Source organism: Pithys albifrons, chromosome 1 (genome assembly GCF_047495875.1).
Source record: "Pithys albifrons albifrons isolate INPA30051 chromosome 1, PitAlb_v1, whole genome shotgun sequence".
NCBI lineage: Eukaryota > Metazoa > Chordata > Aves > Passeriformes > Thamnophilidae > Pithys > Pithys albifrons.
Genome location: NC_092458.1, coordinates 126,951,262 through 126,976,179, shown reverse-complemented (window position 1 = coordinate 126,976,179; position 24,918 = coordinate 126,951,262). Strand labels below are relative to the sequence as shown.

General features: G+C 56.0%; 1 protein-coding gene across 1 annotated transcript in view; it reads left to right on the top strand.

Annotated features, from left to right (window-relative positions):
* The first annotated feature begins 526 nt into the window (after window positions 1–526).
* Window positions 527–24,918, top strand: part of DCHS1 (dachsous cadherin-related 1) — a 40,579-nt gene continuing 16,187 nt past the window's right edge. The window contains exons 1-8 of the mRNA XM_071568010.1: window positions 527–2,243; window positions 15,302–15,490; window positions 15,589–15,820; window positions 16,824–17,060; window positions 17,340–18,359; window positions 18,742–18,929; window positions 23,463–23,559; window positions 23,720–23,877. Coding sequence (XP_071424111.1) covers window positions 561–2,243; window positions 15,302–15,490; window positions 15,589–15,820; window positions 16,824–17,060; window positions 17,340–18,359; window positions 18,742–18,929; window positions 23,463–23,559; window positions 23,720–23,877 — 3,804 coding nt within the window. The 5' untranslated portion in view covers window positions 527–560. The remainder of the gene's footprint in view (window positions 2,244–15,301; window positions 15,491–15,588; window positions 15,821–16,823; window positions 17,061–17,339; window positions 18,360–18,741; window positions 18,930–23,462; window positions 23,560–23,719; window positions 23,878–24,918) is intronic.

Below are 24,918 nucleotides of genomic sequence, written 5' to 3'. Positions count from 1 at the left end.
CTGCTGTTTGTCCAAAATCCTCTGTCCTCTTTCAAACAGGCTCTGAGCCTCACAAGAAGCGTTCAGCCGTTAAAGGCACAGGAGCACACTGCTCCCCCCACTGCTCTGGGGCAGCTGCTGCCAGTGTTGCCAGGCAGGTGGGGGTTGGGAGGGGCACTTCACGGTGTAGGAAGCACCTGTGTGACAGGGTACTAGCTGCTCACCTTGGTGAGCTGTCAGGTGTGAGCTGCTGGGCTGTCTCCAGGTACTGTCCCTGGCCTTTATTCTGGGCACCCTCTGACAGGTTGTGACATTTGCTCCTTGTGTGGGAGGACAGGTGATACACAGCGATGGGGCAGCAGGTACCTGGCAGGCCTTGCCTCTCAAAGCTTTTCTCTCTGTCTTTCCTTTGCTCCCTCTTAACCAGCATCCTCTGGTCTGCATTCCATGCAGGATTAAAGCAAAAACTGCAAAGGAGAGCGAGCCACTCTCTGCTCTGCTGCTTGCCAGCCATGGAGCAGATGAAGGGGTCAGCCGTTCTTCTGCTGGAGCTGCTCATTCTTGGAGGCCTGAACGTAGGGATGAGCTCTGCTGTCCTGGGCACCCTGGATCTACAAATAGATGAGGAGCAGCCAGCTGGCACCATCATTGGGGACATCAGTGCTGGTCTGCCGCCTGGAACTAGTGCCTACATGTATTTCATCTCAGCACAGGAGGGCAGCGGTGTCTCCACTGACTTGGGGATAGATGAGAACACTGGGATCATCAAAACAGCTCGTGTCCTGGACCGCGAGACTCGGGACCGCTACAGTTTCATTGCTGTCACCCCAGAGGGCATCACAGTAGAAGTGAACATCCAAGTGAATGACATCAATGACCACGCTCCAGCCTTTCCCAAACAGCACAGCACCCTCCAGATCCCAGAACACACACCCATTGGCAGCAGGTTTTCCTTGGACCCAGCCTTTGATGCTGACAGTGGCGTCCTGAACACACAAGGTTATGTGATTAAGGGAGGGAACGTGGGGCAGGCCTTCCGCCTGGAAACACGTCGAGGACCCAATGGGGTCCTGTATTTGGACCTGGTGGTCAGCAACATTCTGGATCGGGAGAATCGTTCATCGTACTCGCTGCTGCTGGAAGCCTATGATGGTGGTTCTCCTCCCCAGAGCACCCGGATGACGCTGGATGTCTCCATCCAGGACATCAATGACAATGCTCCCAGCTTCAACCAGAGTCGCTATCATACACTGATCTCAGAGAATCTGAAACCTGGCAGCAGCATCCTGCAGGTTTTTGCCTCTGATGCAGATGAAGGTGACAATGGGGATGTGACTTATGAGATCAACCGGCGGCAGAGCGATCCTGACCAGTACTTCACCATTGATGCCCGGACTGGAGTCATCAAGCTCAACAAGGGTCTGGACTATGAAGTGAGGAAGGTGCATGAGCTGGTGGTGCAGGCAAGGGATAAGGCTGTCCATCCTGAGGTCACCACAGCCTTTGTCACTATTCATGTGCGTGACTACAATGACAACCAGCCCACCATGACTATCATCTTCCTGAGTGAGGATGGGTCCCCACAGATCTCCGAGGGAGCCCAGCCCGGACAGTATGTGGCCCGCATCTCTGTTTCCGACCCAGACTATGGAGAGTACTCCAATGTCAATGTTACACTGGAGGGAGGGGATGGAAAATTTGCCCTCACAACCAAGGATAACATCATCTATCTGATCTGTGTGGACCAGCTTTTGGATCGGGAAGAAAGAGACTCCTACGATCTGCGGGTGACAGCTACTGACTCAGGAACACCCCCACTCCGGGCAGAATCAACCTTTGTGCTGCAGGTGATGGATGTCAATGACAACCCCCCACTCTTTGACCAGCAGCAGTACAAACAGAGCATCCCCGAGGTGGTGTACCCAGGCAGCTTTGTCCTGCAGGTGACAGCTCGTGATAAGGACCAGGGTCCCAACGGGGAGGTGCGGTACAGTATAGTGCATAGCCATGACACCCACTCCAGCTGGTTTGCCATCGACCCTGCCACTGGCATCATCACCACTGCTGCCCCACTGGATTATGAGAAGGACCCTCAGCCCCAGCTGACTGTGCTGGCCACAGATCGGGGAACCCCTGCCCTCTCTTCCTCAGCCGTGGTGCACGTGGCCTTGCAGGATGTCAACGACAATGAGCCGGTGTTCAGGAGTAACTTCTACAATGTATCTCTGAAGGAGAACACACCTGTTGGGACCTGCTTCTTGCAGGTAGGTACAGGTGTTAAGACCTGAGCTTGGGGAGGGCGTGGCCAGGGCTGTGACTGGCTTGTGGTGGGACACGTGCCACTACAGGGTGTTGGGTGCAGGTGCCATGGCTTTGATGGGAGTGTTTGCAGCAGGAATGCTGGAGCAGAGATCCCTGCTCTCGTTGTTAGTCTGGATTGGGGCCAAGTGGTGTTGGACCCTTTCTGTATGGGAGTAGTGGGCAATGGCACTGACACCGGGCGCACTGCAAGGCTGTCCACCGTGCAGAGCACACTGTGGACCTCAGCTGAGGTGGGTTCTGCTGAGCAGGCCTTGCTTGCACCAGTGTGGAGCTGCCTTGCAGCCTGAACACTCACAAGGAAGCTAAGGAACCTCTTCTGGGAAGCTGCCTGTAGCCAGGTTTTAAACTTCTCTTTCCCCCTCTCCCCCTCCCCTGTGAGGTCATGAGCCCAAGTTAATCAGTGTTACTAAGGCTGGTTGTGAGCATTACATTAATTATGCCAATGAGCTTAGGCACGTGCTGCTGCACCAGCCTTTATGCTGCAAGAGGTCGCAGCTGAGGCCAGAGAGCTGCTGCCCCTCCAAAAGCTCCATGAGGGCATGACAAGCCAGCAATGCTGTTTGGATTCTGTGTGTTCTGTGTTCCCTGCGTTGTGTTTTCTGTTGCAGCTCAGGCCCTGGAGCCCTGGTTCCTGGGGAGAGGTGGTGTCACCCGCCCGTCAGGATGAGGGGACAGTGGAGAGCTGGTGCAGGGGTGCAGTGAGGCGCTGCTGACCACGGCAGTGCCCAGCCTGTCTGTTGGGACATGCACCACTGACACTGTGGGCACTTCTTTGCTGAAGGACTGGGGCATGACGATGTCTGGCTGGGGCCATAAGGAGCTCTGGGTCTAGGTGGTGAGGGTGCTCACGGTGCCAGGAGGAGGAGGTATTCTGAGGCCCATGAGACAAGGCAGGAGGTCCTGTGACCTGTCCAGGGAAAGAGGTCTCTAGGTGGGCCTGGAGAAGGATTTGGAGCTGGAAAGAAAAAACTGTCTATGGGTGCCCTGTGGGTGCACTGCAGAGGCATGGGAGGTGTGACTGGGGGCTGGGGAGGGTGGACTGTGGTGGGTATATGAGTGCAGGTGACTCACAGAGTGGGTTGGGAGCACTAGAGAGGGGCTTATCAGGGGCTGAGTGCAGGGGATGGGGTAGGAGTGTGCAGGAAAGGAGGAATGTAGATAGAGAAGGGATGTGGGGCAGGGGCAAGTGTAAGATGGGGCAGATCTGGGAGGTTTGGAGATGAGTCAAGGTGGGATTAGGGGGAAGTCTGGGCAGGAGTGAGTGGGAGATGAGGAAGATTTGGGTCAGAGGAGATTTAGATTTGGTCTGTGCAGGGTGACACTCCACATTGTCCCAGTTTGGGTTGAGTGGGGATGGGGCAGGGCTGGGGAAGAATGGATTCAGGTGCAGGGTCAGAGCAGAGCAGCCTTGTGTCTCTGGGTGAGCATGGCGGCCCCAGGCATGTGTGGGAACGTCTGGGCTGTGCAGCCCCCGAAGGGAGGCCCCCCTCTCTGCTTGTCCGTGCCTTCCTGCTCAGTGCCGCTCGCCATGTGGGAAGGCGTTCTGGAAATGCAATTGGAGATGGCGGCCGGGCTCCTGACTCAGAGTGCGGGACCGAGCGGAGGGAGAGCAGACCCTGCGGAGGAGCTGGGCTGTGCAGGGCTCTGGGGACACACCCAGAAGCGGGTCCAGTGCATGGGTGCCTGGCCCTGGCAGGGGCCATCCTGGTTCCACACTGCGCAGGGGATGGGGCTGACCTGGCAGCCAGTAGTGACCGAGGCTATGGCCATATTTTGATGGTCTTGGCTCAGTCCTTGTGTTTCGTTTGGAAACGGCGCGTCTGGGCTGAGTACAGGTAACTCCCGCGTGGCCTCGGCACAAAGCAAACAGCTCACACATCTGCTGCTGCTTCCTCTGAGCCGGGAAATGTGAGAGGATGGGAAAGGAGGCTGGCCAGGCTGATGGCTCGGCCGGGGATGCAGCAGGAGCCAGCCAGATCCGGGAGCTGGACAGAGCCAGGACAGGGAGCCCTGAGCTCAGAGCACAGCTGCCCAGCATGACCACCCTTGTTGATGCAAACAGGAGGGTTTTAGAGGTGCTGCCAGGGCCCCACCATGGTCAGCATCCAGCACTGTGCCTCTCTGGGTTGCCCATGTCAGGTGTGCTGCCCCACAGCCCCTGTGTGGCATTGCTCCTGCCTGACTCCATCTGCCCATGGCTTCCAGACATTGGGGTGCACCCAGCCTTGGGATGGTAAAGGGTCTCTGTCAAGGTCTGGGTTTGGGCCAGACCCACACAATGGTCACGAGAGCTCAGGTCACAGGCAAGCCCTGCCAGATGACGTGCAGGACACAGGACAGTCACTCAGGTTAGCATAGAACTTGGGTGTTGGTTCTCCATCAGACTGTCACGTTTTTAAATAGAAAACGCTAGGAGGACCTGGTCTGTTTTCAGGCAGTGATGTCTGCTCTCCGCGGGCAGGATGGAATAGTGGGGAAGGAAGGAGTCCCTGTGAGTGACCAGGAGATACATGAAGAGTGGTTGTAGATCTCCTGTTCCCTGGTAGACCCCATCCTCTGTGCCAGATCCATCTTTGTATCTAGGATACAAAAAGCGATGAGGAGAGCAGGTTGCTGGCCTGAGCTCTGGATAATGAAAAGGAACTCTTAACATCTTCTTTGTTTATTACTCATGTTTACCATGGGCCAGTTCCCACAGTAGCAGACTCTGCATGAGCATGGAGCAAAGAAAATAGCAAACTCTCAGTTCAAGTCCAAGATAAGAGAGAAACATCAGTGTAGACAGAACCCAGGTAACTAGTGAACTTGTGACGAGCAGAAAATGGAGCAGAAGACAGTCACCGTCTAGCTCCCTTCTTCCTCTCTGTGACCATGAGCTGATGATGCAGAAGCTTTAGGGCACACTGGGCCACATTCCAGTGCTGTGGTTCCATGATGGGAAGCACTGCTCTGGTATAAATTCACCCTGCTGGCTTAAATTTGTTTTAAACATTTGACTTTGTACCAGCATGGTGCACGCATGGTCAGATACTGTTTTTCTGGGACTTTCTGACATTTCATGCTAAATCAAGCATTGTCTGCATGCTGGCAGAGAGCTGTGAACCCCATGTAGGGAGCATGGGCTGATTGGACAGAAACCTGAATGACATGAGATGGTGAATTATTGATTTTTGCATAGGTCCAATATTGATGATTTTGGAACCAGAGTTTACATATTCCCTTTGCATCCATTCACAGAATTTCTGGGGAACATCCGAAATGAAAAGCTGACCGGCAGTGTACCTAATGTAGTCTCTGTAGAGTCTCTGCAGTTTTGAATACAAGTCTGATGAGTTTTGGGTCCTGTTTTGTGATTCCATGAAACATGTGTGCACTGCACTGGGACAGCCCTGTTGGCTGTGCCCCAGGGAGGAAGACCAGGGTAAAGAGCCGTAGGCTACACCAGGCCACATACACTATATTACTGAAAGAGTCTGGAGGGTGAATCCTGATGCCTTGGTTGTGCTGCTGAAGGGGCAGCTGTGAGGGGACACGGGACATAGCTGTGTGTAGGAACTGGAGTAGCACAAGGACTAATGCTCACCAACTGCTGCCAGGGAGAGGGGGACATTGCTGCCTACATTTGTGTTTTTAAGTCAAAGGATTTAACATCAACCTATTTTCAGACCTTTTCATGACATAGAACAGACCTCCCACTCCTCAGAAACAAGGCAAGCTTTCCAAGGCAAGATGGGGAGATGCCGGTGAGCATGCTGGGGAGTGGGGTGAGGGGAGGGAGAGCACCGCAGTCCTGCAGAGTGGGCTGCCATGTGGGAGAGTCTGAGATACACAGGAGTGTGGACATGGGGGAGATGCTGGTACATGGGGAGGTTGTGGGGGGAGGTGAGTGCTGTTGTTACTGCCAGAAGAGCTGCATTTGTTCCAAATTCCTGTGAAAGTTATTTCCTTGCGCTGCCAGCAGCCTCCTCCTGGGCTTGGCACAGCAGCCAGCGCCATGATTAATTCAAGTAGCATTTCCCCTGGAGCTGCAGCAGCTTTTCCACTGCAGCTGAGAGGCCCCAGCCCCTTGCGCTCCTCTCCCCCATGCTCTGCTCCTCCTCCCAGCCCCCTCGAGCAGCTCTCTCCTTCCTCCATGCAATCTCCAGCCCCCTCACAGCCTTCCCTTTTCCCTTACCTCTGCTTCAGCTCCAGGCCCCTCTGAACTCCTCTTCCTCCCACCACCCTTGCTCACATAGCTCCCTCCTCCATGTCCACCCAGAGCCCCACACCTGTGTAGGCTGCCCTCCCAAGGGCCAGTCCCCATGCCTTGCTCCCAGAGCCCCAGCCATCAGCACAGCTGCCCCAGTCTCTGCTCCCTCCTGTTCTCCCCACAGGCCTTGGTCAGTGCCAGCTGCAGTTGTCTTCTTCCCCAGGACCTTCGCTGCTGTGCCCCAGGGCAGCTCTCACTGGCTATTCTCTCCCTGACCTGCACAGCCCTTGGACATGCCAGATTTTCCTTGCTCCCTATGGAATCACAGACTGGTTTGGATTGGGAGGGACCTTAGAGTTCATCTCATTCCCCCTGCCATGTGCAGGAACACCTTCCACTGGACCAGGTTGCTCCAAGCCCTCTCCAACACTGAACACTTCTGGGGATGGGGCAGCCACAGCTTCTCTGGGCAACCTGTGCCAGGGCCTTCCCATCCTCACAGCCACGAATTCCTTCCCAATATCCCATCTAACCCTGCTTTCTGGCAGTGGGAAGCCATTCCCTCTTGCCTTGCGCCTCCAGGCGCTTGTCCCAAGTCCCTCTCGAACTCTGTTGGAGCCCCTTTAGGCACTGGAAGAAGCACTAAGGTTTCCCCAGAGCCAAGTGAACACCCCCAGCTCTCCCAGCCTGCCTCCAGAGCAGAGGGGCTCCAGCTCTCAGAGCATCTTCCTGGCCTCCTCTGCACTTATTCCAGCAGCTCCACGTCCTTCTGATATTGGGGGTCCCATCCCTGCCTTTCTCCCCAGGCTTGCCCTGCCTTGCATGCTCAGTCTCTGCTGATCCCAATCCCACCTCTCCTGCATGTCTTGCCCAGCCGTGTCCCATCTTGCTGCAAAGACCTTCTCTGTGAGCACTCCCTGCCTGAGCTCTGCACAGCCAAAATCCAGTCCCACACTCTGGTTTGGGGTCCTTCTAGGACCAGTGTCCCCAGGGCAGGACCTACCACTTCTACCCTGCACTGTGGCTGCCCCATTCAAGCCCCCCACCTTGAGCTCTCTTGCCATCAGAGCCCAGCTTCCTGGCTCTGCTCAGCTCCAGGATTTTCTGCCCCATTCTTCTTCCCAGCTTCCAAGTCTGCTCAGCTCCTGCACCATTCATGGCACTCCCTGTGCCCTGTAGCTGCAGCTGCCATTTCAGCTGAGAGGATACCTGAGTGCCTGAGTATAAGCCTTGCTCCTTTTCCTTCTGTTCCTTAGTCTGTCCCTGTGCTCAGAGACCTGCAGGCTCAGAAGAAGACACTGTGCACCCCCAGGCTCCTCTTGCCCAGCCTCACCCTCCACATCCTGCATCCTGCCTCCCTGACAGGGTCTGTGGTTAACCCACTTCCCCTATCCTCCAAACCAAGTGCTTTACCCCATCCCAGAGCAGTGCTGGAGGCCATTGGCAGCCCCTGCTCCCCATTTTGGGCTGTGCATGGCTGTGGCAGCCCTGTGCGTGTCGTAGAGTCACAGAGGGGACGTTAAAGCCCATCCAGTGCCACCCCCTGCCATGGGCAGGGGCACCTTCCACTAAACCAGGTTGTTCCAAGCCCTGTCCAACCTGGCCTTGAACGCTTCCAGGGATGGGGCAGCCACAGTTCTATAGTCAGTGTGGAGGCTGTGGCTGTGGGGCTGCCAGCCAGACCCTGCCCATGCACGGGTCGTTGGGGTCCAGCGGCAGCAGTGGGATCCAGCAGCAGTGGGATCCAGCAGCAGTGGGATCCAGCAACAGTAGTGGGATCCAGCAACAGTAGTGGGATCCAGTGGCAGTGGGATCCAGTGGCAGTGGGATCCAATGGCAGTGGGATCCAATGGCAGTGGGATCCAGCAGCAATAGTGGGATCCAGCAGCAGTGAGATCCAGCAGCAGTAGTGGGATCCAGCAGCAGTGGGATCCAGCAGCGGTGAGATCCAGTGGCAGTGGGATCCAGCAGCAATAGTGGGATCCAGCAGCAATAGTGGGATCCAGCAGCAGTGGGATCCAGCAGCAGTGGGATCCAGTGGCAGTGGGATCCAATGGCAGTGGGATCCAGCAGCAATAGTGGGATCCAGCAGCAGTGAGATCCAGCAGCAGTAGTGGGATCCAGCAGCAGTGGGATCCAGCAGCGGTGGGATCCAGTGGCAGTGGGATCCAGCAGCAGTGAGATCCAGCGGCAGTGAGATCCAGCAGCAGTGGGATCCAGCAGCAGTGGGATCCAGCGGCAGTGGGATCCAGCAGCAGTGAGATCCAGCAGCAGTAGTGGGATCCAGCAGCAGTGGGATCCAGCGGCAGTGGGATCCAGCAGCAGTGGGATCCAGCAGCAGTGGGATCCAGCAGCAATAGTGGGATCCAGCAGCAGTGGGATCCAGCGGCAGTGCCGACAGCCGCGCAGGGGCTCTGGACGGGGGGCTGCAGCAGCTGCGGGGCTGACCCTCGCCTCCGCCACGTGTCCTGGATGTCGCAGGGCCGAACCCTGACCCCACTCCCTCCCTCGAGGCCCGAGTGTGCTGGAGGCTGGGAAGCAGCCCAGGAGGCAGGGACAGCTCCTGAAATAGCCGTGCGGCCGCTCCCCAGCTCTGGGCTGGTCAGCGGCGGTGCCAGTGCGGGAGGGCAGGACGCCTGGCACACATCAGGCGCAGGGAGCCGTGCGTGGGATTGCTGACCGCACTGGCGCCAGCCTCCCCTCCTCTCCCACCAAGAGCCGTCACTCGCAGGGGCGGGAGCCCAGAGCCAGATGTTTGCCAAAGCCACAGTGTAACATGTGCGCAGCAGAGCCCCAGCCAGGGCCAGGCTCCAGATGAGCTCCCTGCCTGCGACTGCGCCGGCTGGAGCCGGCAGGACAGCCAGGGAGCTGCTGAGCAGGACTCCATCACTTTCCAGCGTTGTGGGCCGGGCGGGGGTACACAACTCAGCAGCAGGGCTGTGAAGGCAAGTGATGGCTTTGGGTAAGGGGCTCTGGTGTTGCCCTCCATATGGGTCTGTGGGAAGGGGAAGCTTTCACTCCCACAGGTGATGCAGCTGAGGACCTCAGTGTGGGGCTGTGCTTAATCCATCCCCATCTCTGGGGAATGTAAGATGACTGCAGTGCCTTGGCTCCTGCCTTGCTGGGAAACTGGAAGGAGGGTGTGAAATAGCAAGGCCTCAATGCCCATCTCTGCCCTCCCAGTTCTCAATGCAGTGGGGAGAGGCACACTAGTCCAGGATCCCACTGCCTTTTCTAAGGCTATTGCTCTGGCTTCTTTCTGCCTAGCCTTGAGCCATCCTATGTCACCCTCTTCTGCTCTGTGGTGGCCACAGTACTCCCACCAGGTGCTCTTCTGCCCAGCTGTAGGGCACCCCAGGGATGTCTTCTCATGGCACCTGGGGGGAAGGAGAGGCAGGTAGCAGATGCTGCTGCCAAGTGTGGTGCAGGGCTGGGGAAGCAAATCAGCTCTCTTGGAACCCCTGGTGCTCAGTGGGGAATTACTGTGTTCAGCAGGGTCTTTGGACATCATAGAATGGTTGAGAAAATCTAGTACAACATCCCATGTGCATCACCATCCAGAGTTGTTTGCTCATGATGTCACCACTTCCCTGGGCAACCTGTGCTGGAGTTTGGTCACGCTCGTAGTGGAAAGTGCTCCCTAATTTTTAGAGGGACTGTCCTGTGTTCCACTGTATGCCCATGGCCTCTGGTCCTGGCACTGGGCACCACTGCCAAGAGCTTGGCTCCATCCTCTAGTTGCCTTTTTTCCGGTATGGATGATACCTCTTCTCTTCTCCTGTCTGAACCATCCCAGCTCCCTTAGCCTTTCTACACAGGAGATTTGCTCCAGTCCCTTCATCATCTTCATGGCCCTTCCACTGGACTCCTTCCAGTATGGCCATTTCTCTCCTGTGCTGGGGAGCCAGCACTGGACCCAATGCTCCAGCTCTGGCCTCACTAGTGCTGAGCAGAAGGGCAGGATATCCTCCCTGATCTGCTCTCCACACCTCTCCTGATGCTGCTCAGGACCCCATTCTTCTTCCTTGCAGCAAGGACACCTTGCTGTCTCATCTGTAACTTGATACCCACTAGGAACCCCAGGGCTTCTTCTGCCAAGATGCTCTCCAGCGGTGTGGACCCCCTGCATATATTGGTGCAGGGTATTGTTCCTTCCCTGGGGCAGAACTTTGGACCTCCCCTTGGTAAACTTCACAAGGCCTCTTATCCATCTCTCCAGCCTGTCAAGGTCTCTCTAGATGCATCACAACTCTCTGGCATACCAGGTTACTACTCCCAGTTTGAAGCACATGTGCTGAGGTAAGGCTATGCACTGCAGCATCATCCAGGTCATCAACGAAGATGCCAAACAGGACTGGACCCAGGACTGACCCCTGGGATACACTGCTAGCTACTGGCCTCCAAGTAGATGTTGTGCCTCTGATCACCACTCTCGGCTCAGGAACCATTCAGCCATTTTCCAGCCAACCTCACTGTCTGCTCATCCAGCCCGTTCACCAACAGCTTCTCCATGGCATGCTGAAGGTGGGGTGTGGTATTTGCTTTCCTCCAGTTGTGAGGGTCCTCCCCTGATCTCCACCACATGTGAAGGGCAGCCCTAAAACTCCATTTCTGTCAGCATCCATTGATGCAGCCTGTTGAGTCCCATAGGTCTGCGTGGATCAGCTTCATTAAAGAAATACTGACTCAGTCCTCAACCCTCTCTGTTAGCTCCAAACCCTTTTGAACAGCATAGAGGCTTAGGAAACTGGTGGAGAGCAAGGTGGAGGAGGCATCAAGTGTCCCAGTCTTACCTGTGCCTGCTGTCACTAAATCACCCATCACACTCGGAAATGGGCCCTTCTTCAGCCTGATAGGCCTCTATCAGTATGAAGCCATTCCCCCTTGACCTGTCACTCCAGGCCCTTGTAAATAGTCTCTCTCCATCTTTCTGGCAGGCTCCCTTCAGGTACCGGGGGGCCTCAATTAGGTCACCCCAGAGCCTTCCATTCTCCAGGCTGAACAATCTCAATTCTCTTAGCATACGCTGCCTTTTGCATGGCAGCTTAGCCCTGAGGGCCCTGCTTAGCCAAGGCCATCTGCTGACATGTTTCCTTGTTTTACTGAGTACTAGGATGGACTGTTCTGGAGTGTGCTGTCCTGAAGGCTTTCCAGCTTTCATGAGCTCCCTTTGCCCTCAGCGCTGCCTCCCACAGGATCCCTCCCATCAACCAGTTCCTTGTATAAGCTGAAGTCTTTCTTGCAGTCCAGGGTCTGTACTCTGCTTCTCTCCTTCCTCACTGCCTTTAGGATTCTGCACCTGCTGCTTCATGGTCACTGCAGTCACAGCTGCTGCTGACTGCCACATCCCCAGGCAGTGCTCCCTTCTAGTGAACAGCAGATCCAGCTATGTGCCACCCCTGCTTGGCCTGGAACATTGGAATTCTTTGTGAGACATGGGGTCTGTGATCCTGTCTTCCCCAGGTGCTGCTGCCTCCTTGGCAGCTTCATTTCAGGAATTTCCTGGCAAACCATTGATGTCCTTGTGCTTAAAGCATCTAGTGGCTGTGTAGGCTCCATTCAGAAGTAAGAGGTGAGGGACCTGTGGAGGCTCCATTCGCACTCGAAGTTCTGACTCCTGCAGCATGACTGGCACAACCCCAGTGGAGTGTTTCCTGGGCAGTTCCATAGGCAGCTTGACCCCATTTCCCTCTATTTTTTAGGCAAACATCAGGAGTCTCATGAGTGAGCTACAGAAAAAAACAGCTGTGGATCCAAGATTTGGGGTGGATGCTAAATACAGAGCCTGGGGCTGCCCTGCGTTAACTTCTAGCAAAGTTCCTGGAAAAATGCTGATACTTGGTTTAAAAATGTAAAGGAGTGGTGAACTCACCACAGGTCTTGATGAGCCCTTTTGGTGGCTAATTACCCTCACAGCTAAAAATGTGTCCCTGTCCCAGACCATGTATGCTCTGCGCTTGCAGCCACATGTGCCGGCCAAAATGAGGTGGGTACCCTACCTGGCGGCTGGTGGACCTCTGTGATGTCTCTTGAGAGTCCCCAGGAGGCCTCATTCAGCTGCAGTGGGGATCCTGCTGCCCTTGGGGCTCACATTGGCCCTGCTGAGTGTGGGCTTCCCATAGGCAGGCAGCCAGCCCCATCCCATGGGATGCACACACGGGATGTCAGCGGTCTGTGGGCAGAGAGCTGGGGCTGGGGATGCGCCAGCCACAGACTCCTGCCCTCTGCACATGGTGGCAGAGCACCAAGCAACGTGCTTAGCAGCCCCAAACTAAGCCAACACCATTCCCTGCTCCAGCAGGTATTTGCTGTTCCTGTGGCTTTTCTCTGGACACCAGTTTAGCATCACCCATCCAAGGGCGACCAGGCCCAGGCAAACTTGCACCAGTGACATAATCTCTCTTGAACCCTCTGTAGGCTTGTGTGCGCAGGGTCTGTGTTGGACCAGTGGTCCATAAATGGTCCCATCACAGGAGGGGAGCACCAGGTTCCTCAGATGCCTTGTCCTGGCTGCACAGCCAGGTCTGGCTCTGATACTGGACTGGTATCCAGACCTGGATGCTCCACCAGGCGTCTTGCTGGGGGATGGCTCTGGGTACCAAGGAGCAGCCAGGGAGGTGGTGCTCCACTACACAATAGTGAGAGTTGTCTGTGGCTTCCTTGCTCCCAAAACCTGACTTAGCTTTTGTGGCAGGAAGCTGAATACTTCTGCTGTGGGCATTCTTTAGGATGGCACACATCGAAGGATGGTTAAGGTAGGGAAATGAAGTTGTTCTGGAAGCACCAGAGCCCCCTGACCTGAGGAACCTGATGCCCGTATTTCACTCTGCAGCACAGCAGGTTCCTTTACAGTGATTAAAGCAGCTGACATGTATTTTGGGTAACTTTCAGAGTGAGAAGTAGTTCATTTTGAAGGAAAAAAAGTCTTAATTTGCCATATCATGCCTATTCCAGTCATTATGGCAGCTAATCCTTTTTGGGTGCATTTCCATCCTCAGTGGTGGAGAAGTCTGCCAGCCAGGCATGGCAGACACACACATTGTGAGTACAGGGCTGACGCTGGGTATGGCAGAGGCACACTGGGGTGTGGGTATGGGGCTGTACCTCAGTAGCAACCACCAACATGAAGCCAATGTACTGGTAACCTGCAGATGAGCTCCAACAACGTCATTGAAGTCAGATTTGTACTCTCTGCTGAGCAGCTTCCCAGCGAGCGGGGCTGGGGCAGTCGAGAGGAGCATGAGCTCTGGAGGAGCAGATGGGTTCAGTTTCCCAAAGTGCCTCCTGACCCAGCTCTGTCATGGCATCTGTATCTCTTGAGTGGTCTGCAGCTGGAGTGGGGAGGGGGGAATCCTGTTCCATGGTGCTTCTTCTGGCAGCTGCTGCAGGACTGGGGAACAGCTCCTCTGCACAGGAGCTTGGTGCTCACTGGAGATGCACTCTGAGCTTCTCCCCACGGGCATCCCCTCTGACCACAGGCAGCAGGGATGGCAGAGCTGTCACAGGTGCTGCTTCCCCTTCCTGGTCAGGGCAGGGTGGTTGCACCCCTGCCCGGTTGACTGTTCCCTCCTGGCCCAGCCATTCTGTGTCCTCTGTCCCTTATCCCCCGTTCCCCATGGCTGGGCTCGCAGCCCCCAGCCGGGCCCTCTCCTTGGCGTGCGCGCGGCGTTCCTGCGCTCCTCGCGCGGCAGCCGAGGCCCCATGGCTGCTGCAGGGAGGAGCTGTGGCTGACGAGGCCTGAACTCCACTTCACCCGGGCCTGGCCCAGCTGCCTCCCCCCAGCTCCATCCCCGAGCTTTGTTCTCTGCTGAGCTCCCAGCTGGTGGAGAAGCTGTGGGCAGGGACGTGGGGTCAGGAGTTGGTTCCTGCTGACCTGAGCTCTGTAGGAGCCCGAGCAGGAACTGGGGTGGGCAAACAAGGAGCAGTGCTTATTCTCCTGCTTTGTCTGTCATGGTGGGTACAGTTCTTGTGTCCCAGGCTGAGTGAGACTGGGCTGTGACAGGGCAATGCCGCTCTCCGTCCTCATCCCCAGCACCCAGGGCTGCTGGACACAGAGCTCTGAGATCAAGACAGAGCCAGGGCCATGGTGACAGAGGGTTGGCTTTCTTACTGTCCCATCCTGAGTGTCTTCGCAGAAAAGGAGCAGAGGGGCAGGGGCAACTGCTGTTGCAGTGCAGGTTGTCCCCGGCTGACTGAGCAAGTAGGGGGCAATGGGGATGCTTGACTGTGAGATCTTTGGCATCTTGGTGAGGGTGGGCCATCCTGTTCCTCCTGTCCCTATGGTCTTTTCCTTTGCCAAGGCAAGTCTGTTGACCTGGGTGATGAATATTGCTCCAGAGGTGCAGAAGGGAGTTGTCACCTAGATGGTGAGGAACCCACGGCAGTGCTGGAGAGAGAAAGCAGGGTGCAGCTCTTGCACGTTCAAAACACAGTGCTCCCGCACCTCTCTGTCCCCTCACGGGGACCAAGCAAGTATAGGCTGACCCTGGAGTGCCTCACAGCTGCAGGCAACACTGCCCAGGGCACTGTCTGCACCAGTGACACTGTCTGCACCAGTGACACTGTCTGCACCAGTGACATGGGAGCCTTGTTCTGCTGCAGGGAGGGCTGTAGGGGAAGCGGTGGCTGGTATGGGACAAGAGCTGCAGGGCTGAGGCAGTCACTGTCGTTCTGTGTCACGATGGCCAGTTCTGAGGACAGTGTAGTGGCTGTGGGCCATGGAGCAGAGGGTGGCACTGGAGCGTGGTGATGGTTCAGGGCTGGGTCTGGCTGGTGGTTTGCTCTGTTCAGGCAGTACCTTCCCTCACCCAGGTGACAGCCACAGATGCAGACAGTGGTGCGTTTGGCTCCATTTCCTACTCCATCGGCTCTGGCATTGGCAGCATTGTCCCCACACAGTTCAGCATCGACAAGCACTCGGGGCAGCTGTGCACTGTGCAGCCCCTGGACCGTGACGAGGGCACGTCTGCCTATGACTTCACCATCACTGCTGTGGATGGGGTGAGTGCTGGGAGGCTGTGGGATGTGGGGCTTCTGACTCAACATTGTGCAAGGGATGCTGCTGTCCTCGCACTGTCTCTGACCTAGTCCCTCCGCAGGGTGGCCTGAACTCCATGGTGTATGTGAAGGTGTTCCTGGAGGACACAAATGACAACCGGCCAGTGTTTTACCCGCTGGAGTATGCTGCCAGCATCAGCACACAGAGCATGCCAGGGACAGCTGTGCTGCGTGTCACTGCCCATGACAAGGATGAGGGGCTGAACGGGAGAGTGACCTACCGCATTGTCCTGGGAAACTCACCCCCCCTCTTCTCCCTCAACAAGGACACAGGTGAGAGCTGGCAGGAAGCCAGAGCAGGCAGCAATCAGAGCACTGTGATATGGGAGATGTCAAAGCAAGCCTGAGTGTCACTATTTGGCCACCTCAGCAGTGCATTCTGCCTTCAGGGTATGTCTATTCCTCTCCCTGCCACATCAGTCCCCCCTTGACTTCTCAAGCCTCTGACAGTCCCTTTGCAGACACAGTCCCTGACCTCTTGTTTCCGCTTCCTACTCTATTGCTTATTTGTCCCATCTTCCTTCCTCTCCCCAAATCCCCATCCCTGACTCACTGTGCCTTTCCTCCTGCATGTTGATGCTTTGCCCCAGCAGGCTCTGTCTTGGTTTGTCCCTGCCAGTCCCCTCCTCTCCCTGGCTCAGTTAACTCTCTATAACTCTGTCACTCTCAGTCCCCCCATTCCCACTGGCTGCATCTGCTCTGCCTTGCATTGACTGCTGAAGCCAGAGCAGTTTCTGCTGGGGAGGTGAAGGCATGACCGTGTGGTGCTGAGGGCTCTTAGCAAGACAGGAAGGTGCATTGAGGGATCTGCACACAGTTTCCCAAGTTCCCAGTAGGTGACTGGGATAAGACTGGCCCTACCAGCTCTCCTAACACAGGGCCGCCTCCCCTATAGGGCCTGTCAAGTATGGTCCTTCAAGTCCCAGAGCCTTTCCACAGCCCAAAACCCACCTGCTGTGTCATGACCCTAACCCTATGCCCCACATTAGAAACCCTCTCCGCTCCTTTCCCTCTCCCAAGACCTGACTCATGTCCCTCAGCCTGTATCACTGCTTAGGTCAGGGCTGGGTATAAGGTGCAGAGGATTTGGGCAGGCTTTCCTGTGTGGGCTCCTCTCCTTCACTCCAGCTCCTCCACAGCAAGCTCCCACTGTGATTCACACTGTTTCCTGTCCCCTTGGGTCTGTCGCTTCCAGCTGATGGTTTGGCCTGTCCCCTGACGCCAGGTCACAGACAGGGGTGCAGCACAGCGCCCCATCAACAGCTTTCTCCCTCAGGTGTCATCTCCCTGTCATGGTCCCTGAGTGGCAAAGCCAACACCCTGGTGCAGCTGGTGATCTCTGCACAAGACGGGGGGGGCTTGCAGGCACAGCCAAATGCCCAAGTGAACATCAGCATCGTGGAGGGCACGGTCTCACCTCCTGTCTTTGAGCAAGCTCAGTACTTCTTCACCGTGCCTGAAGACATGCCACAGGGTGCCAGCGTGGGGGCTGTCCAGGCCCAGAACCCTCCAGGTATGGCCCTGTCCCTTTTGCATGCCATCACTTTCCCTGTTCCCACCCCATCCTGAAGGTCCAGCACCCACCACACCTCCTCACAGAGCAGCCCTGCTCCAGGAGCTCCACACAGAGGTCTGAATGCGCACCCGATGTTTGTCACCCAGCTCAGCGTGTGTGCTTACACAGTCTGTACACACACCTGTGCGTGGGCACAGTGCTGCTGGACATCGACCACTGCTGGCACAGCCAGCATTGCCCAGCCTGCTGTCATTCCTCCTGTGTCCATCCCCACAGGTCATGCTGATGACATCTTCTATTCCATCTCCTCGGGGGATCCTCATGGCTACTTCTCCATCGACTCAGCCTCAGGGCAGCTCCGCACCAGCCTGCCTCTGGATCACGAGTCCCAGGCAGTCCTCATCCTGGATGTTCAGGCCCGGAGTGGTTCACCCCCCGCCTACAGCAACACACGCGTGAAGATCTCCGTGTCAGATGTGAATGACAACATGCCAGCATTCCCAAGCCCCTCTGACTCCATCTTGCTGCCAGAGGCCACAGAACCTGGGACTACAGTCTACACTGTGCAGGCTGAGGACCGTGACAGCGGTGTCAATGGCCAGGTGATCTTCGAGCTGGTGTCAGGGGGTGAGGGCACCTTCAGTGTTGAACGCACCTTGGGGGCGGTGCGGCTCCTTGGGGCTCTGCAGTACGAGGCCAACTCAGCCTACAGCCTGGTCATCATAGCCCGGGACGGTGGCGTCCCACAGCTCAGCTCCACCTTCACGCTGCTGGTGCACGTGCAAGCTGAGGATGACAACGGGCCCATCTTTGACACTCTCACCTACCGTGTGGAGGTGCAAGAGGGTGTCCCCGTCTCTACCCGCTTCCTGCAAGTGAGGGCCCTGGCACATGATGTGGAATCCACAGCCCTTACCTACCACCTGCGTGCAGACGGGGATGCTGCCAGCTTTGGCATCGTGCCCGAGAGCGGCTGGCTGTACGTCAAAAGCGCCCTGGACCGGGAGACGCGGGACCTGTACGTGCTGACGGTGCTGGCCTCGGTGGGAGGCAGCGGCACTGGGGGCGATGCCCGGAAAACTGGCACCAGCACCGTGCGGATCAGCGTCACCGACGAGAACGACAACAGCCCTCGGCTGAGCGAGGAGCGGTACTTCTTCACCGTGCCTGAGAACCAGGCCCCTGGCAGCAGTGTGGGGAGGGTGATGGCCAGCGACCGGGACGCGGGGCAGAACAGTCGGCTCACTTACCGCCTGCTCCAGCACGATCCCAACTTCCTTATCCACACACAGACAGGTGAGAGCCTCCTGGCTTTCTAGGTGGGGCTGACTGGGGAGAAAGCCTAGGGCAGGACAGCAGTGGTGGCAGCCAGGCCAGTGCAGCAGCAGAATATGCACCTTCCTGCCCCTGCGGTGCTGGACTTCAGAAACACACCTGAGAAACACAGCTGAGCACAGGCTCTGCTCTAAGGCAACTTGAGGTCTGAGTTGTGTCCCCACTTCTCTGTGTTCCCACTTCTTGTGCCTGCCCCATCCCTGAAAGTGTCCAAGGCCAGGTTGGACAGGGCTTGGGACAACCTTGCGCAATGGAAGGTGTCCCTGCCCATGGCAGCAGGGTGGAATGAGATGGGCTTGCAGGTACCTTCCAACCCAAATCCTTCTGGGATTCTCCCTCACAGGGGAAGTCAGCACCAAGCACAGCCTGGACCGGGAGCAGCAGTCCAGCTTCCAGCTCCTGGTGATCGTGCAGGATGGGGGAGCACCGCCTCGCAGTGCCACCGGAACCATCTATGTCACTGTGCTAGATGAGAATGACAACGCTCCTGTTTTCCTCCATGTTGGCAGTGGTCAAGAGCTTCCCGTGCAGGTAGAGGCACAGGGGGGAGTTCCAGTGAGGCAGGGGCCCAGTGGCCTCTAGATATAGGGGCATGTGGTTCTGCTGAGGGATGGGGAGTGGGTAAGGGCACCCAGGAGAGTTTTGGGGTAGGAGATGAGCAGGCATGAGTCAGATGCATGCAGCAGCCAGAGCAGTCTGGCAAATTTGACTGAAACATGGCAGGATGGGCACGTCCTTGGGCAGTGCAGACATCCTGGTGCACAAAGCAGGCAAGGGCTGCAGAGGGCTCTGGCATCAGCAGGACTGGCCAGCAGACAGAAACTCTTGGCTTGCATATGCCTGCAGGGAGGGAGAGCAAGAGGAGCCCTGAACCTGACCCAGAAGAGCCAGGGTAAGCAATTGTGAGTGGGGAGGTGCAAGATGCCATCACCTTCTAGATCTGGGGATTTTGGGTACAGCCACTCTTATTTCTGGAAGGTCAAGAAAGCATCGCACAGCTGGGCTTGGCACACGCAGTGGTTTTCTGGGAATCTGCTGTGGCTGCCAGCCCAGCTTTCCCTCAGCACTCTGGTGGCAGCAGTCACCAGGCACTGCATGTGCTGCAGACCCAGTTATTTGAGTGCTACTGAAGAGAAGTGGATGAGGACCAGCCCCCCATCCACCTGCCTCTGCTCTGCTGTGTCCCTGATACAGCACGAGTGGCAAGGGCTCACAGGAGTCAGCCAAGGGTCACTGGCAGTAGCAGAGCAGGGTGGGCAGCCAAGGCCCTGGCACAGAGCGGGAACAGCCTGTGGCTGGGCACTGCAAGTCAGGCTGTGCACTCACAGCCCCTCACACGGCGCCGGGTCAGAAACATCACGGTGATGGCAACTGCTCTGTGTCACAGGTCCTGCCTGAGCCACGCACCCAAGGCACACCTGTGTTGTTGGTCACTGCCCACCTGGATAACACAGGATCTGAGGACACTCTGTAGCTCCAGCCAGGCCTTCCCTGTTCATTCCTGCTTCCCTTTCTGTTCCAGTCATTCCTTGCCCAGCTACCTTCTCGCATGCCCCACTCTGCTGGTAGAGCTGCTGGCAGGGCTTGGCCTGGGTAAACCACATGCCTGAAGGAGGCAGAGAAGGCAGTTAGTCTTGCCCTCTCTCTGAGACCAGAGCAGGCAAGGGAGCAGCCAGCTGGCATGGCTGAGGTTGTGCTGGATGGGCTCTGCAATATGGCATTGCTTGCAGTCAGGGTCCATGTGAGCCCTGCTCCTGTGTGGGGACAGACATGACACACCACATAGCAGGATCTGCAAATGAACCTGGTGTTTGGGGGCACAAAGTGCACTGACTGCCCTGCTAGATCTTGGGAGGGCTCTGCTTATACAAAAGGACCACAAAAGCAGGTGTGTTCTTCAGGGGACAGGGTAAAGCTGGGATGAGCTCAGAGCCCTGAGGGCAGGTAAATGCTGCAGCAGCTCTGAGCAAACACCTGTTTGGGCACTTTGGTTTGCAGCTCTCCTACTGGAAATATGGGTAGGGAAGGGCAAAGCACAGGAAGAGCCCACTGTTAGCCATGGTTTGGCTGTAGAAGAGAGGCTTGGAGGGAAAAGCGAAAACTGGATGAAAACACAAAGCTCTGTGATTCAATGCAGACATGCTTGGTGCTATGTTCATGCTGGTGTTCATCAGGCAAAGCAGAGGAGAGTTCTGTGTCAGCACCTTCCAGCATCAGCTGGAGTATCTTCCAGGGAGGAGTTCTAATTTGGAGCACTTTGGTGACACACTGGCAGGACCAGTGGTGTTTGCATAGGGTCTGCAGTAATGGATCCTCCCAGGGAATTGTCACGGGGAGAGGGAGCCAAGGGAAGGAAAATGGGGTCTGTTTTCACAGAAGGGGGGCGGGCCCTGGTGCTGCTATTTTGCTGTATCCTCTTGAAGAGGTGGTGGTTGATGTCACTGATCTATTCACAGCAATCAAGGTGAGGGCTCCCTGTGAAAAACTGTAGAAGGATCGTGTTTCTCTGTTCACTCCAGAAAGAAGGTGGGAGATGAAATCACTGCTGCTGGCTGCAAAGAGGCACTGATGGGACTTAAACAGTGGTAGGCTCTGAACTGGCTGCTTCAGTCTGGGGCAAAGCCTAGGGCTTTGTGAAAGTGTCACCCCAGGCTCAGCACAGGCAAAGAGGCAAATTAGAGGCTGAGTTTAATTAAAAAGGGAACAGAGAATGAAAGAAAACATCATTATCACACCTCAGATTCTGCCCACTCTCTCTGTTCTGCTCCATTCCCTAAGAGAGCAGAAGTTCTAGAAATGGTTCAGAAAAGGATATTAATGGGATCTCTGGCAGATAATGGTTTCCATGCAGAAAGGAAACACTTGGATATTCTTTGGCATGGACAAAGCTGCAGGAATATCACAGAGGTGTCCACAGAGTCATGGGAAAATGAGAAGTTACTTTTTTCCCAACACAAGACTGGGCAGGACCATAAGAACTGACCAGGCATCAGGTTTAAAATAAACACAGGCAGCACTTTTTCATGCAGAACATAATTAAATTGTGAAATCATTGCCCAAAGTTACATGGGTTCAAAACTAGATGAATTCATGGAAAGAAAAGACTATCCATCAAAGGCTGTTGAACACAAATACGATCTGTGGCTCAGGAAGTGTCTGAGCCACAGTGGGCTGGGAGCCGGCGAGGTTCACAGGAGGATTGTTCCATACACACCATGTTTCTCACATCTTCTCTGTATATCCCCTCCCAGCCCCTACCAGAGCTGTGCCTGTGACCAGAATGGCTCTGCAAGCTTTGGACTAGGCTGGTGTTTGCAGCAACCTTCAGGTGACCTAGCCACTGTCTCACCAGTTTGCAGAGGCAAGCCAACTGCTATTGCTGTTTATTCCTGTTTGTGTGGCTGAACTGGCACTTGTAGATGGAGCTGTGTGGGTGCTGCTCATGGAGCTCCTCTGCCAAGTCTCTGCCTGCCTTGGAAAGGTCTGATTCCTCTCGGAAGGGGAGTGTGTCCCTGCCCAATGCGCAGGAGCCACTCGTGTACAGGCTGAGAGCAATAGGAACAGTGTAGGGGCAGCCCCTGCCCTGGCCTGTGGTGGAAAGGGGTTGAAAGGGGCCTCCGGAGTGTGGCCCCACACAGAGGTGTGCATGCAGACCCTCCCTTCATCGAGGGCCAGGCTATGTTTAGGTCTGTACCTCCATCAGTGCTGTGGAGGGCTGTTCCAGATTCCTTGATCTGGTACTAGAAACCATCTCTTCATTTCCAGCCTAAACTAATTTCTGACCATTTTATACTCATTTGTTCTTGTGCCAATATTGTGTTTTTGCTTAAAAAGCTCTCTTCTTTCCCTGGAATTTCCCTCCCTCTCCCAATGTTTACAGAGCACAGTCCCAGCACTGCTCGGCCTGGCTGAATGAGTCCAGCTCCTCTGGTCTCTCCTTCCAGAGCTCCAGCATGGTGCCAGCAACTTGGGCAACAGCCCTGGCCTTCGCCACCTCTTGGGAGTTAGCAGCCTCTCCTTCAGAGTCCTGCTCAGATTCCACTTGCTGCTTTCCTAAATGCATTAAGAGACACAGATCACCCTGCACAGCTGGGTCTGGGAAGGTGGCCTGTGCCTTGGGATGTGCTGATGGGATGAGAATGTGAGTGGGGTGGGAATTTGGCATCTGCTGGGGTGGAAGGAACTGCAGAGCCTCTGCCAAGTAGGAATCCTGCTCCACCAAGGAGTCTGTGCTGGAGTGGCACATCTGCAGCAGAGAAGGGATGTTTGCTGAGGGTGATCCCAAAACCTGACATGTGCTGAGGGACATGGATGGGAACACATCCGGTTCCATAACTATCCAGGAAAAGTGTTTGTGTGCAATGCTGTTACATGTGGTCTCTGTGGGAAAGCTGGTAACTCCTCTCAGAACATGAGGTTACCTGAGCTCATGTATGATTGATTTCTCAATGGTCTTGTGCTGCATTGGCATAAAATGTGGGTTTAAAGTGTCTAGAGACAGGCAGTGCTACCAAGGAACAAAGAAGGGAAGGGAAAATGCCGAAGTTGAGATGCCTGAGCCCAGGAAGATCTGCCAGCTGCATTTCCAGAGGTGGCAAACCTCTTTGGCTGGCTGTGGGAACCGAGGAGATCACTGGTTGTGGCCACAGAGGGTGGTGCTGGGCTGTCAGGGCTCACACCTTGGCATTGGCAGCTGAAGTGTATTGGGGCAGAGGGAACCAGGATGGTCATGGAGCCCTGCACTTCCCTACCTGCAGGGACTCTGAGGCAACGCAAGTGAAACAGTGCCCCCCCACAGCCCTGCAGTGTTCCCCCACCCCACCAAGCAGGTTGTGAAACAGGCCAAAAGAGAAGGAGGACTGGTGAGGCAGAACTTCCCCTGGCCAGTGTCACTGCAGACTCCTCTATGTTTCCAGCCTCAGGCACAGCCTGTAGGTCCTGCTGGAGGTCTGTGCCCTGGGTGAGGTGCAGGACAGTGCAGACCCCATGCTGTGCTCAGAGAGATGTGGGGGTGATCTGAAGAGTAGTCTGTGCCACTCAGCTTCTCCCTGGGCTGTTCTGCAGGTGTTGGAAGAGAAACCATCGGGACTTCTGGTCGCCTCCCTGCAGGCCAAGGACCCTGACGAGGGGGAGAATGGGACCATCATCTACTCACTGATAGGTATGAGCTCCACAGCTGGTGAATCGATGCTGCTCTGCCTTGCAGCCATCACCCAGGCAGATGGGTGCCCACTGCCCAGAACCCTCACACCACACTCCCCCTCCTTTCCACCCTGCCCTGCCCTCCCTCTTCCGTGGCAGCATTTCACTTCTGTCTGCAGGAGCCTGGGCAGAGCGTTTCACCCTGCATGTGGCTACTGGAGAGCTGCGGACGGCCACGGTTCTGCGCCGGGCTGACCGTGCCGAGTACATCTTCACCGTGACAGCCAGTGACCGCGGCGCGGTGCCTCGCAGTACATCAGCCATCGTTCGTGTCCAGGTACCCAGTACCCAGCTCCTCCTGCCCCTGCACCCCGGCTCCTCCTGTCCCTGCATCCAGCTCCTCCTGTCCCTGCACCCCGGCTCCTCCTGCCCCTGCACCCCAGCTCCTCCTGTCCCTGCATCCAGCTCCTCCTGTCCCTGCATCCAGCTCCTCCTGTTCCTGCATCCAGCTCCTCCTGTCCCTGCACCCCGGCTCCTCCTGTCCCTGCATCCCGGCTCCTCCTGTCCCTGCATCCCAGCTCCTCCTGTCCCTGTATTCCAGCTCCTCCTGTCCCTGCACCCCAGCTCCTCCTGCCCCTGCACCCCAGCTCTTCTCATCCCTGTATTCCAGCTCCTCCTGTCTCTGTGCTCTCTACCCCTCACTTGCCTCTTGAAGAACATCATCCAGCTACCTGGCAGCCTTTCTCCTCACTTCCTCACCCTCCACCACCCTCATCCCTGGGGACCCTCTGCCTGCTAAGCTGTTGATCAAGCCCTAAAATCCATGTGGAGAACCTGGAATGGGAAGGGATGGGTCTGTCTGCCCCTGCACATGTTCTGATTTTCAAAGTGGCCAAACGCAGTTCTGCTTTCTCAAGCCTTGGACAGACAATTCTGTCCTTGATACCTTCGTGCAGGGAAGAACTCAGAGATCCCCTTTACAGAGATATCCATTCTTCCCAGCATCTACTAAAATCAGTATTCTGGCCCCAAGGGTGTTTCTTCTGACCCACAGCATGTTCTGACCCTCAGGGTGTCCCTCACGTCTGTGTGACTTTGGCACTCTCTGCCTCATACTGCCCAGACCGCCATGTCTTTTCTCTGCTATTAGTAATGACCTTCCTTTTACAACAGACACTCTGTTTTCCCCCCTCAAGTCTCACACTGTTTCATGTCTTCCTGTTCCCGTCCTTGCAGCTGCTGAGGTCATTTGTCTCTTCTTGCTGTGCCATCTTCACCAGCCCTGCACATCACTCTGTTTGAGCTGTCTGATCACTCAGTCCTTTCTGTCACACAGCCATCCCCACTCTGTGTCTTTCCCCCGTTAGTTTGGGAGTTC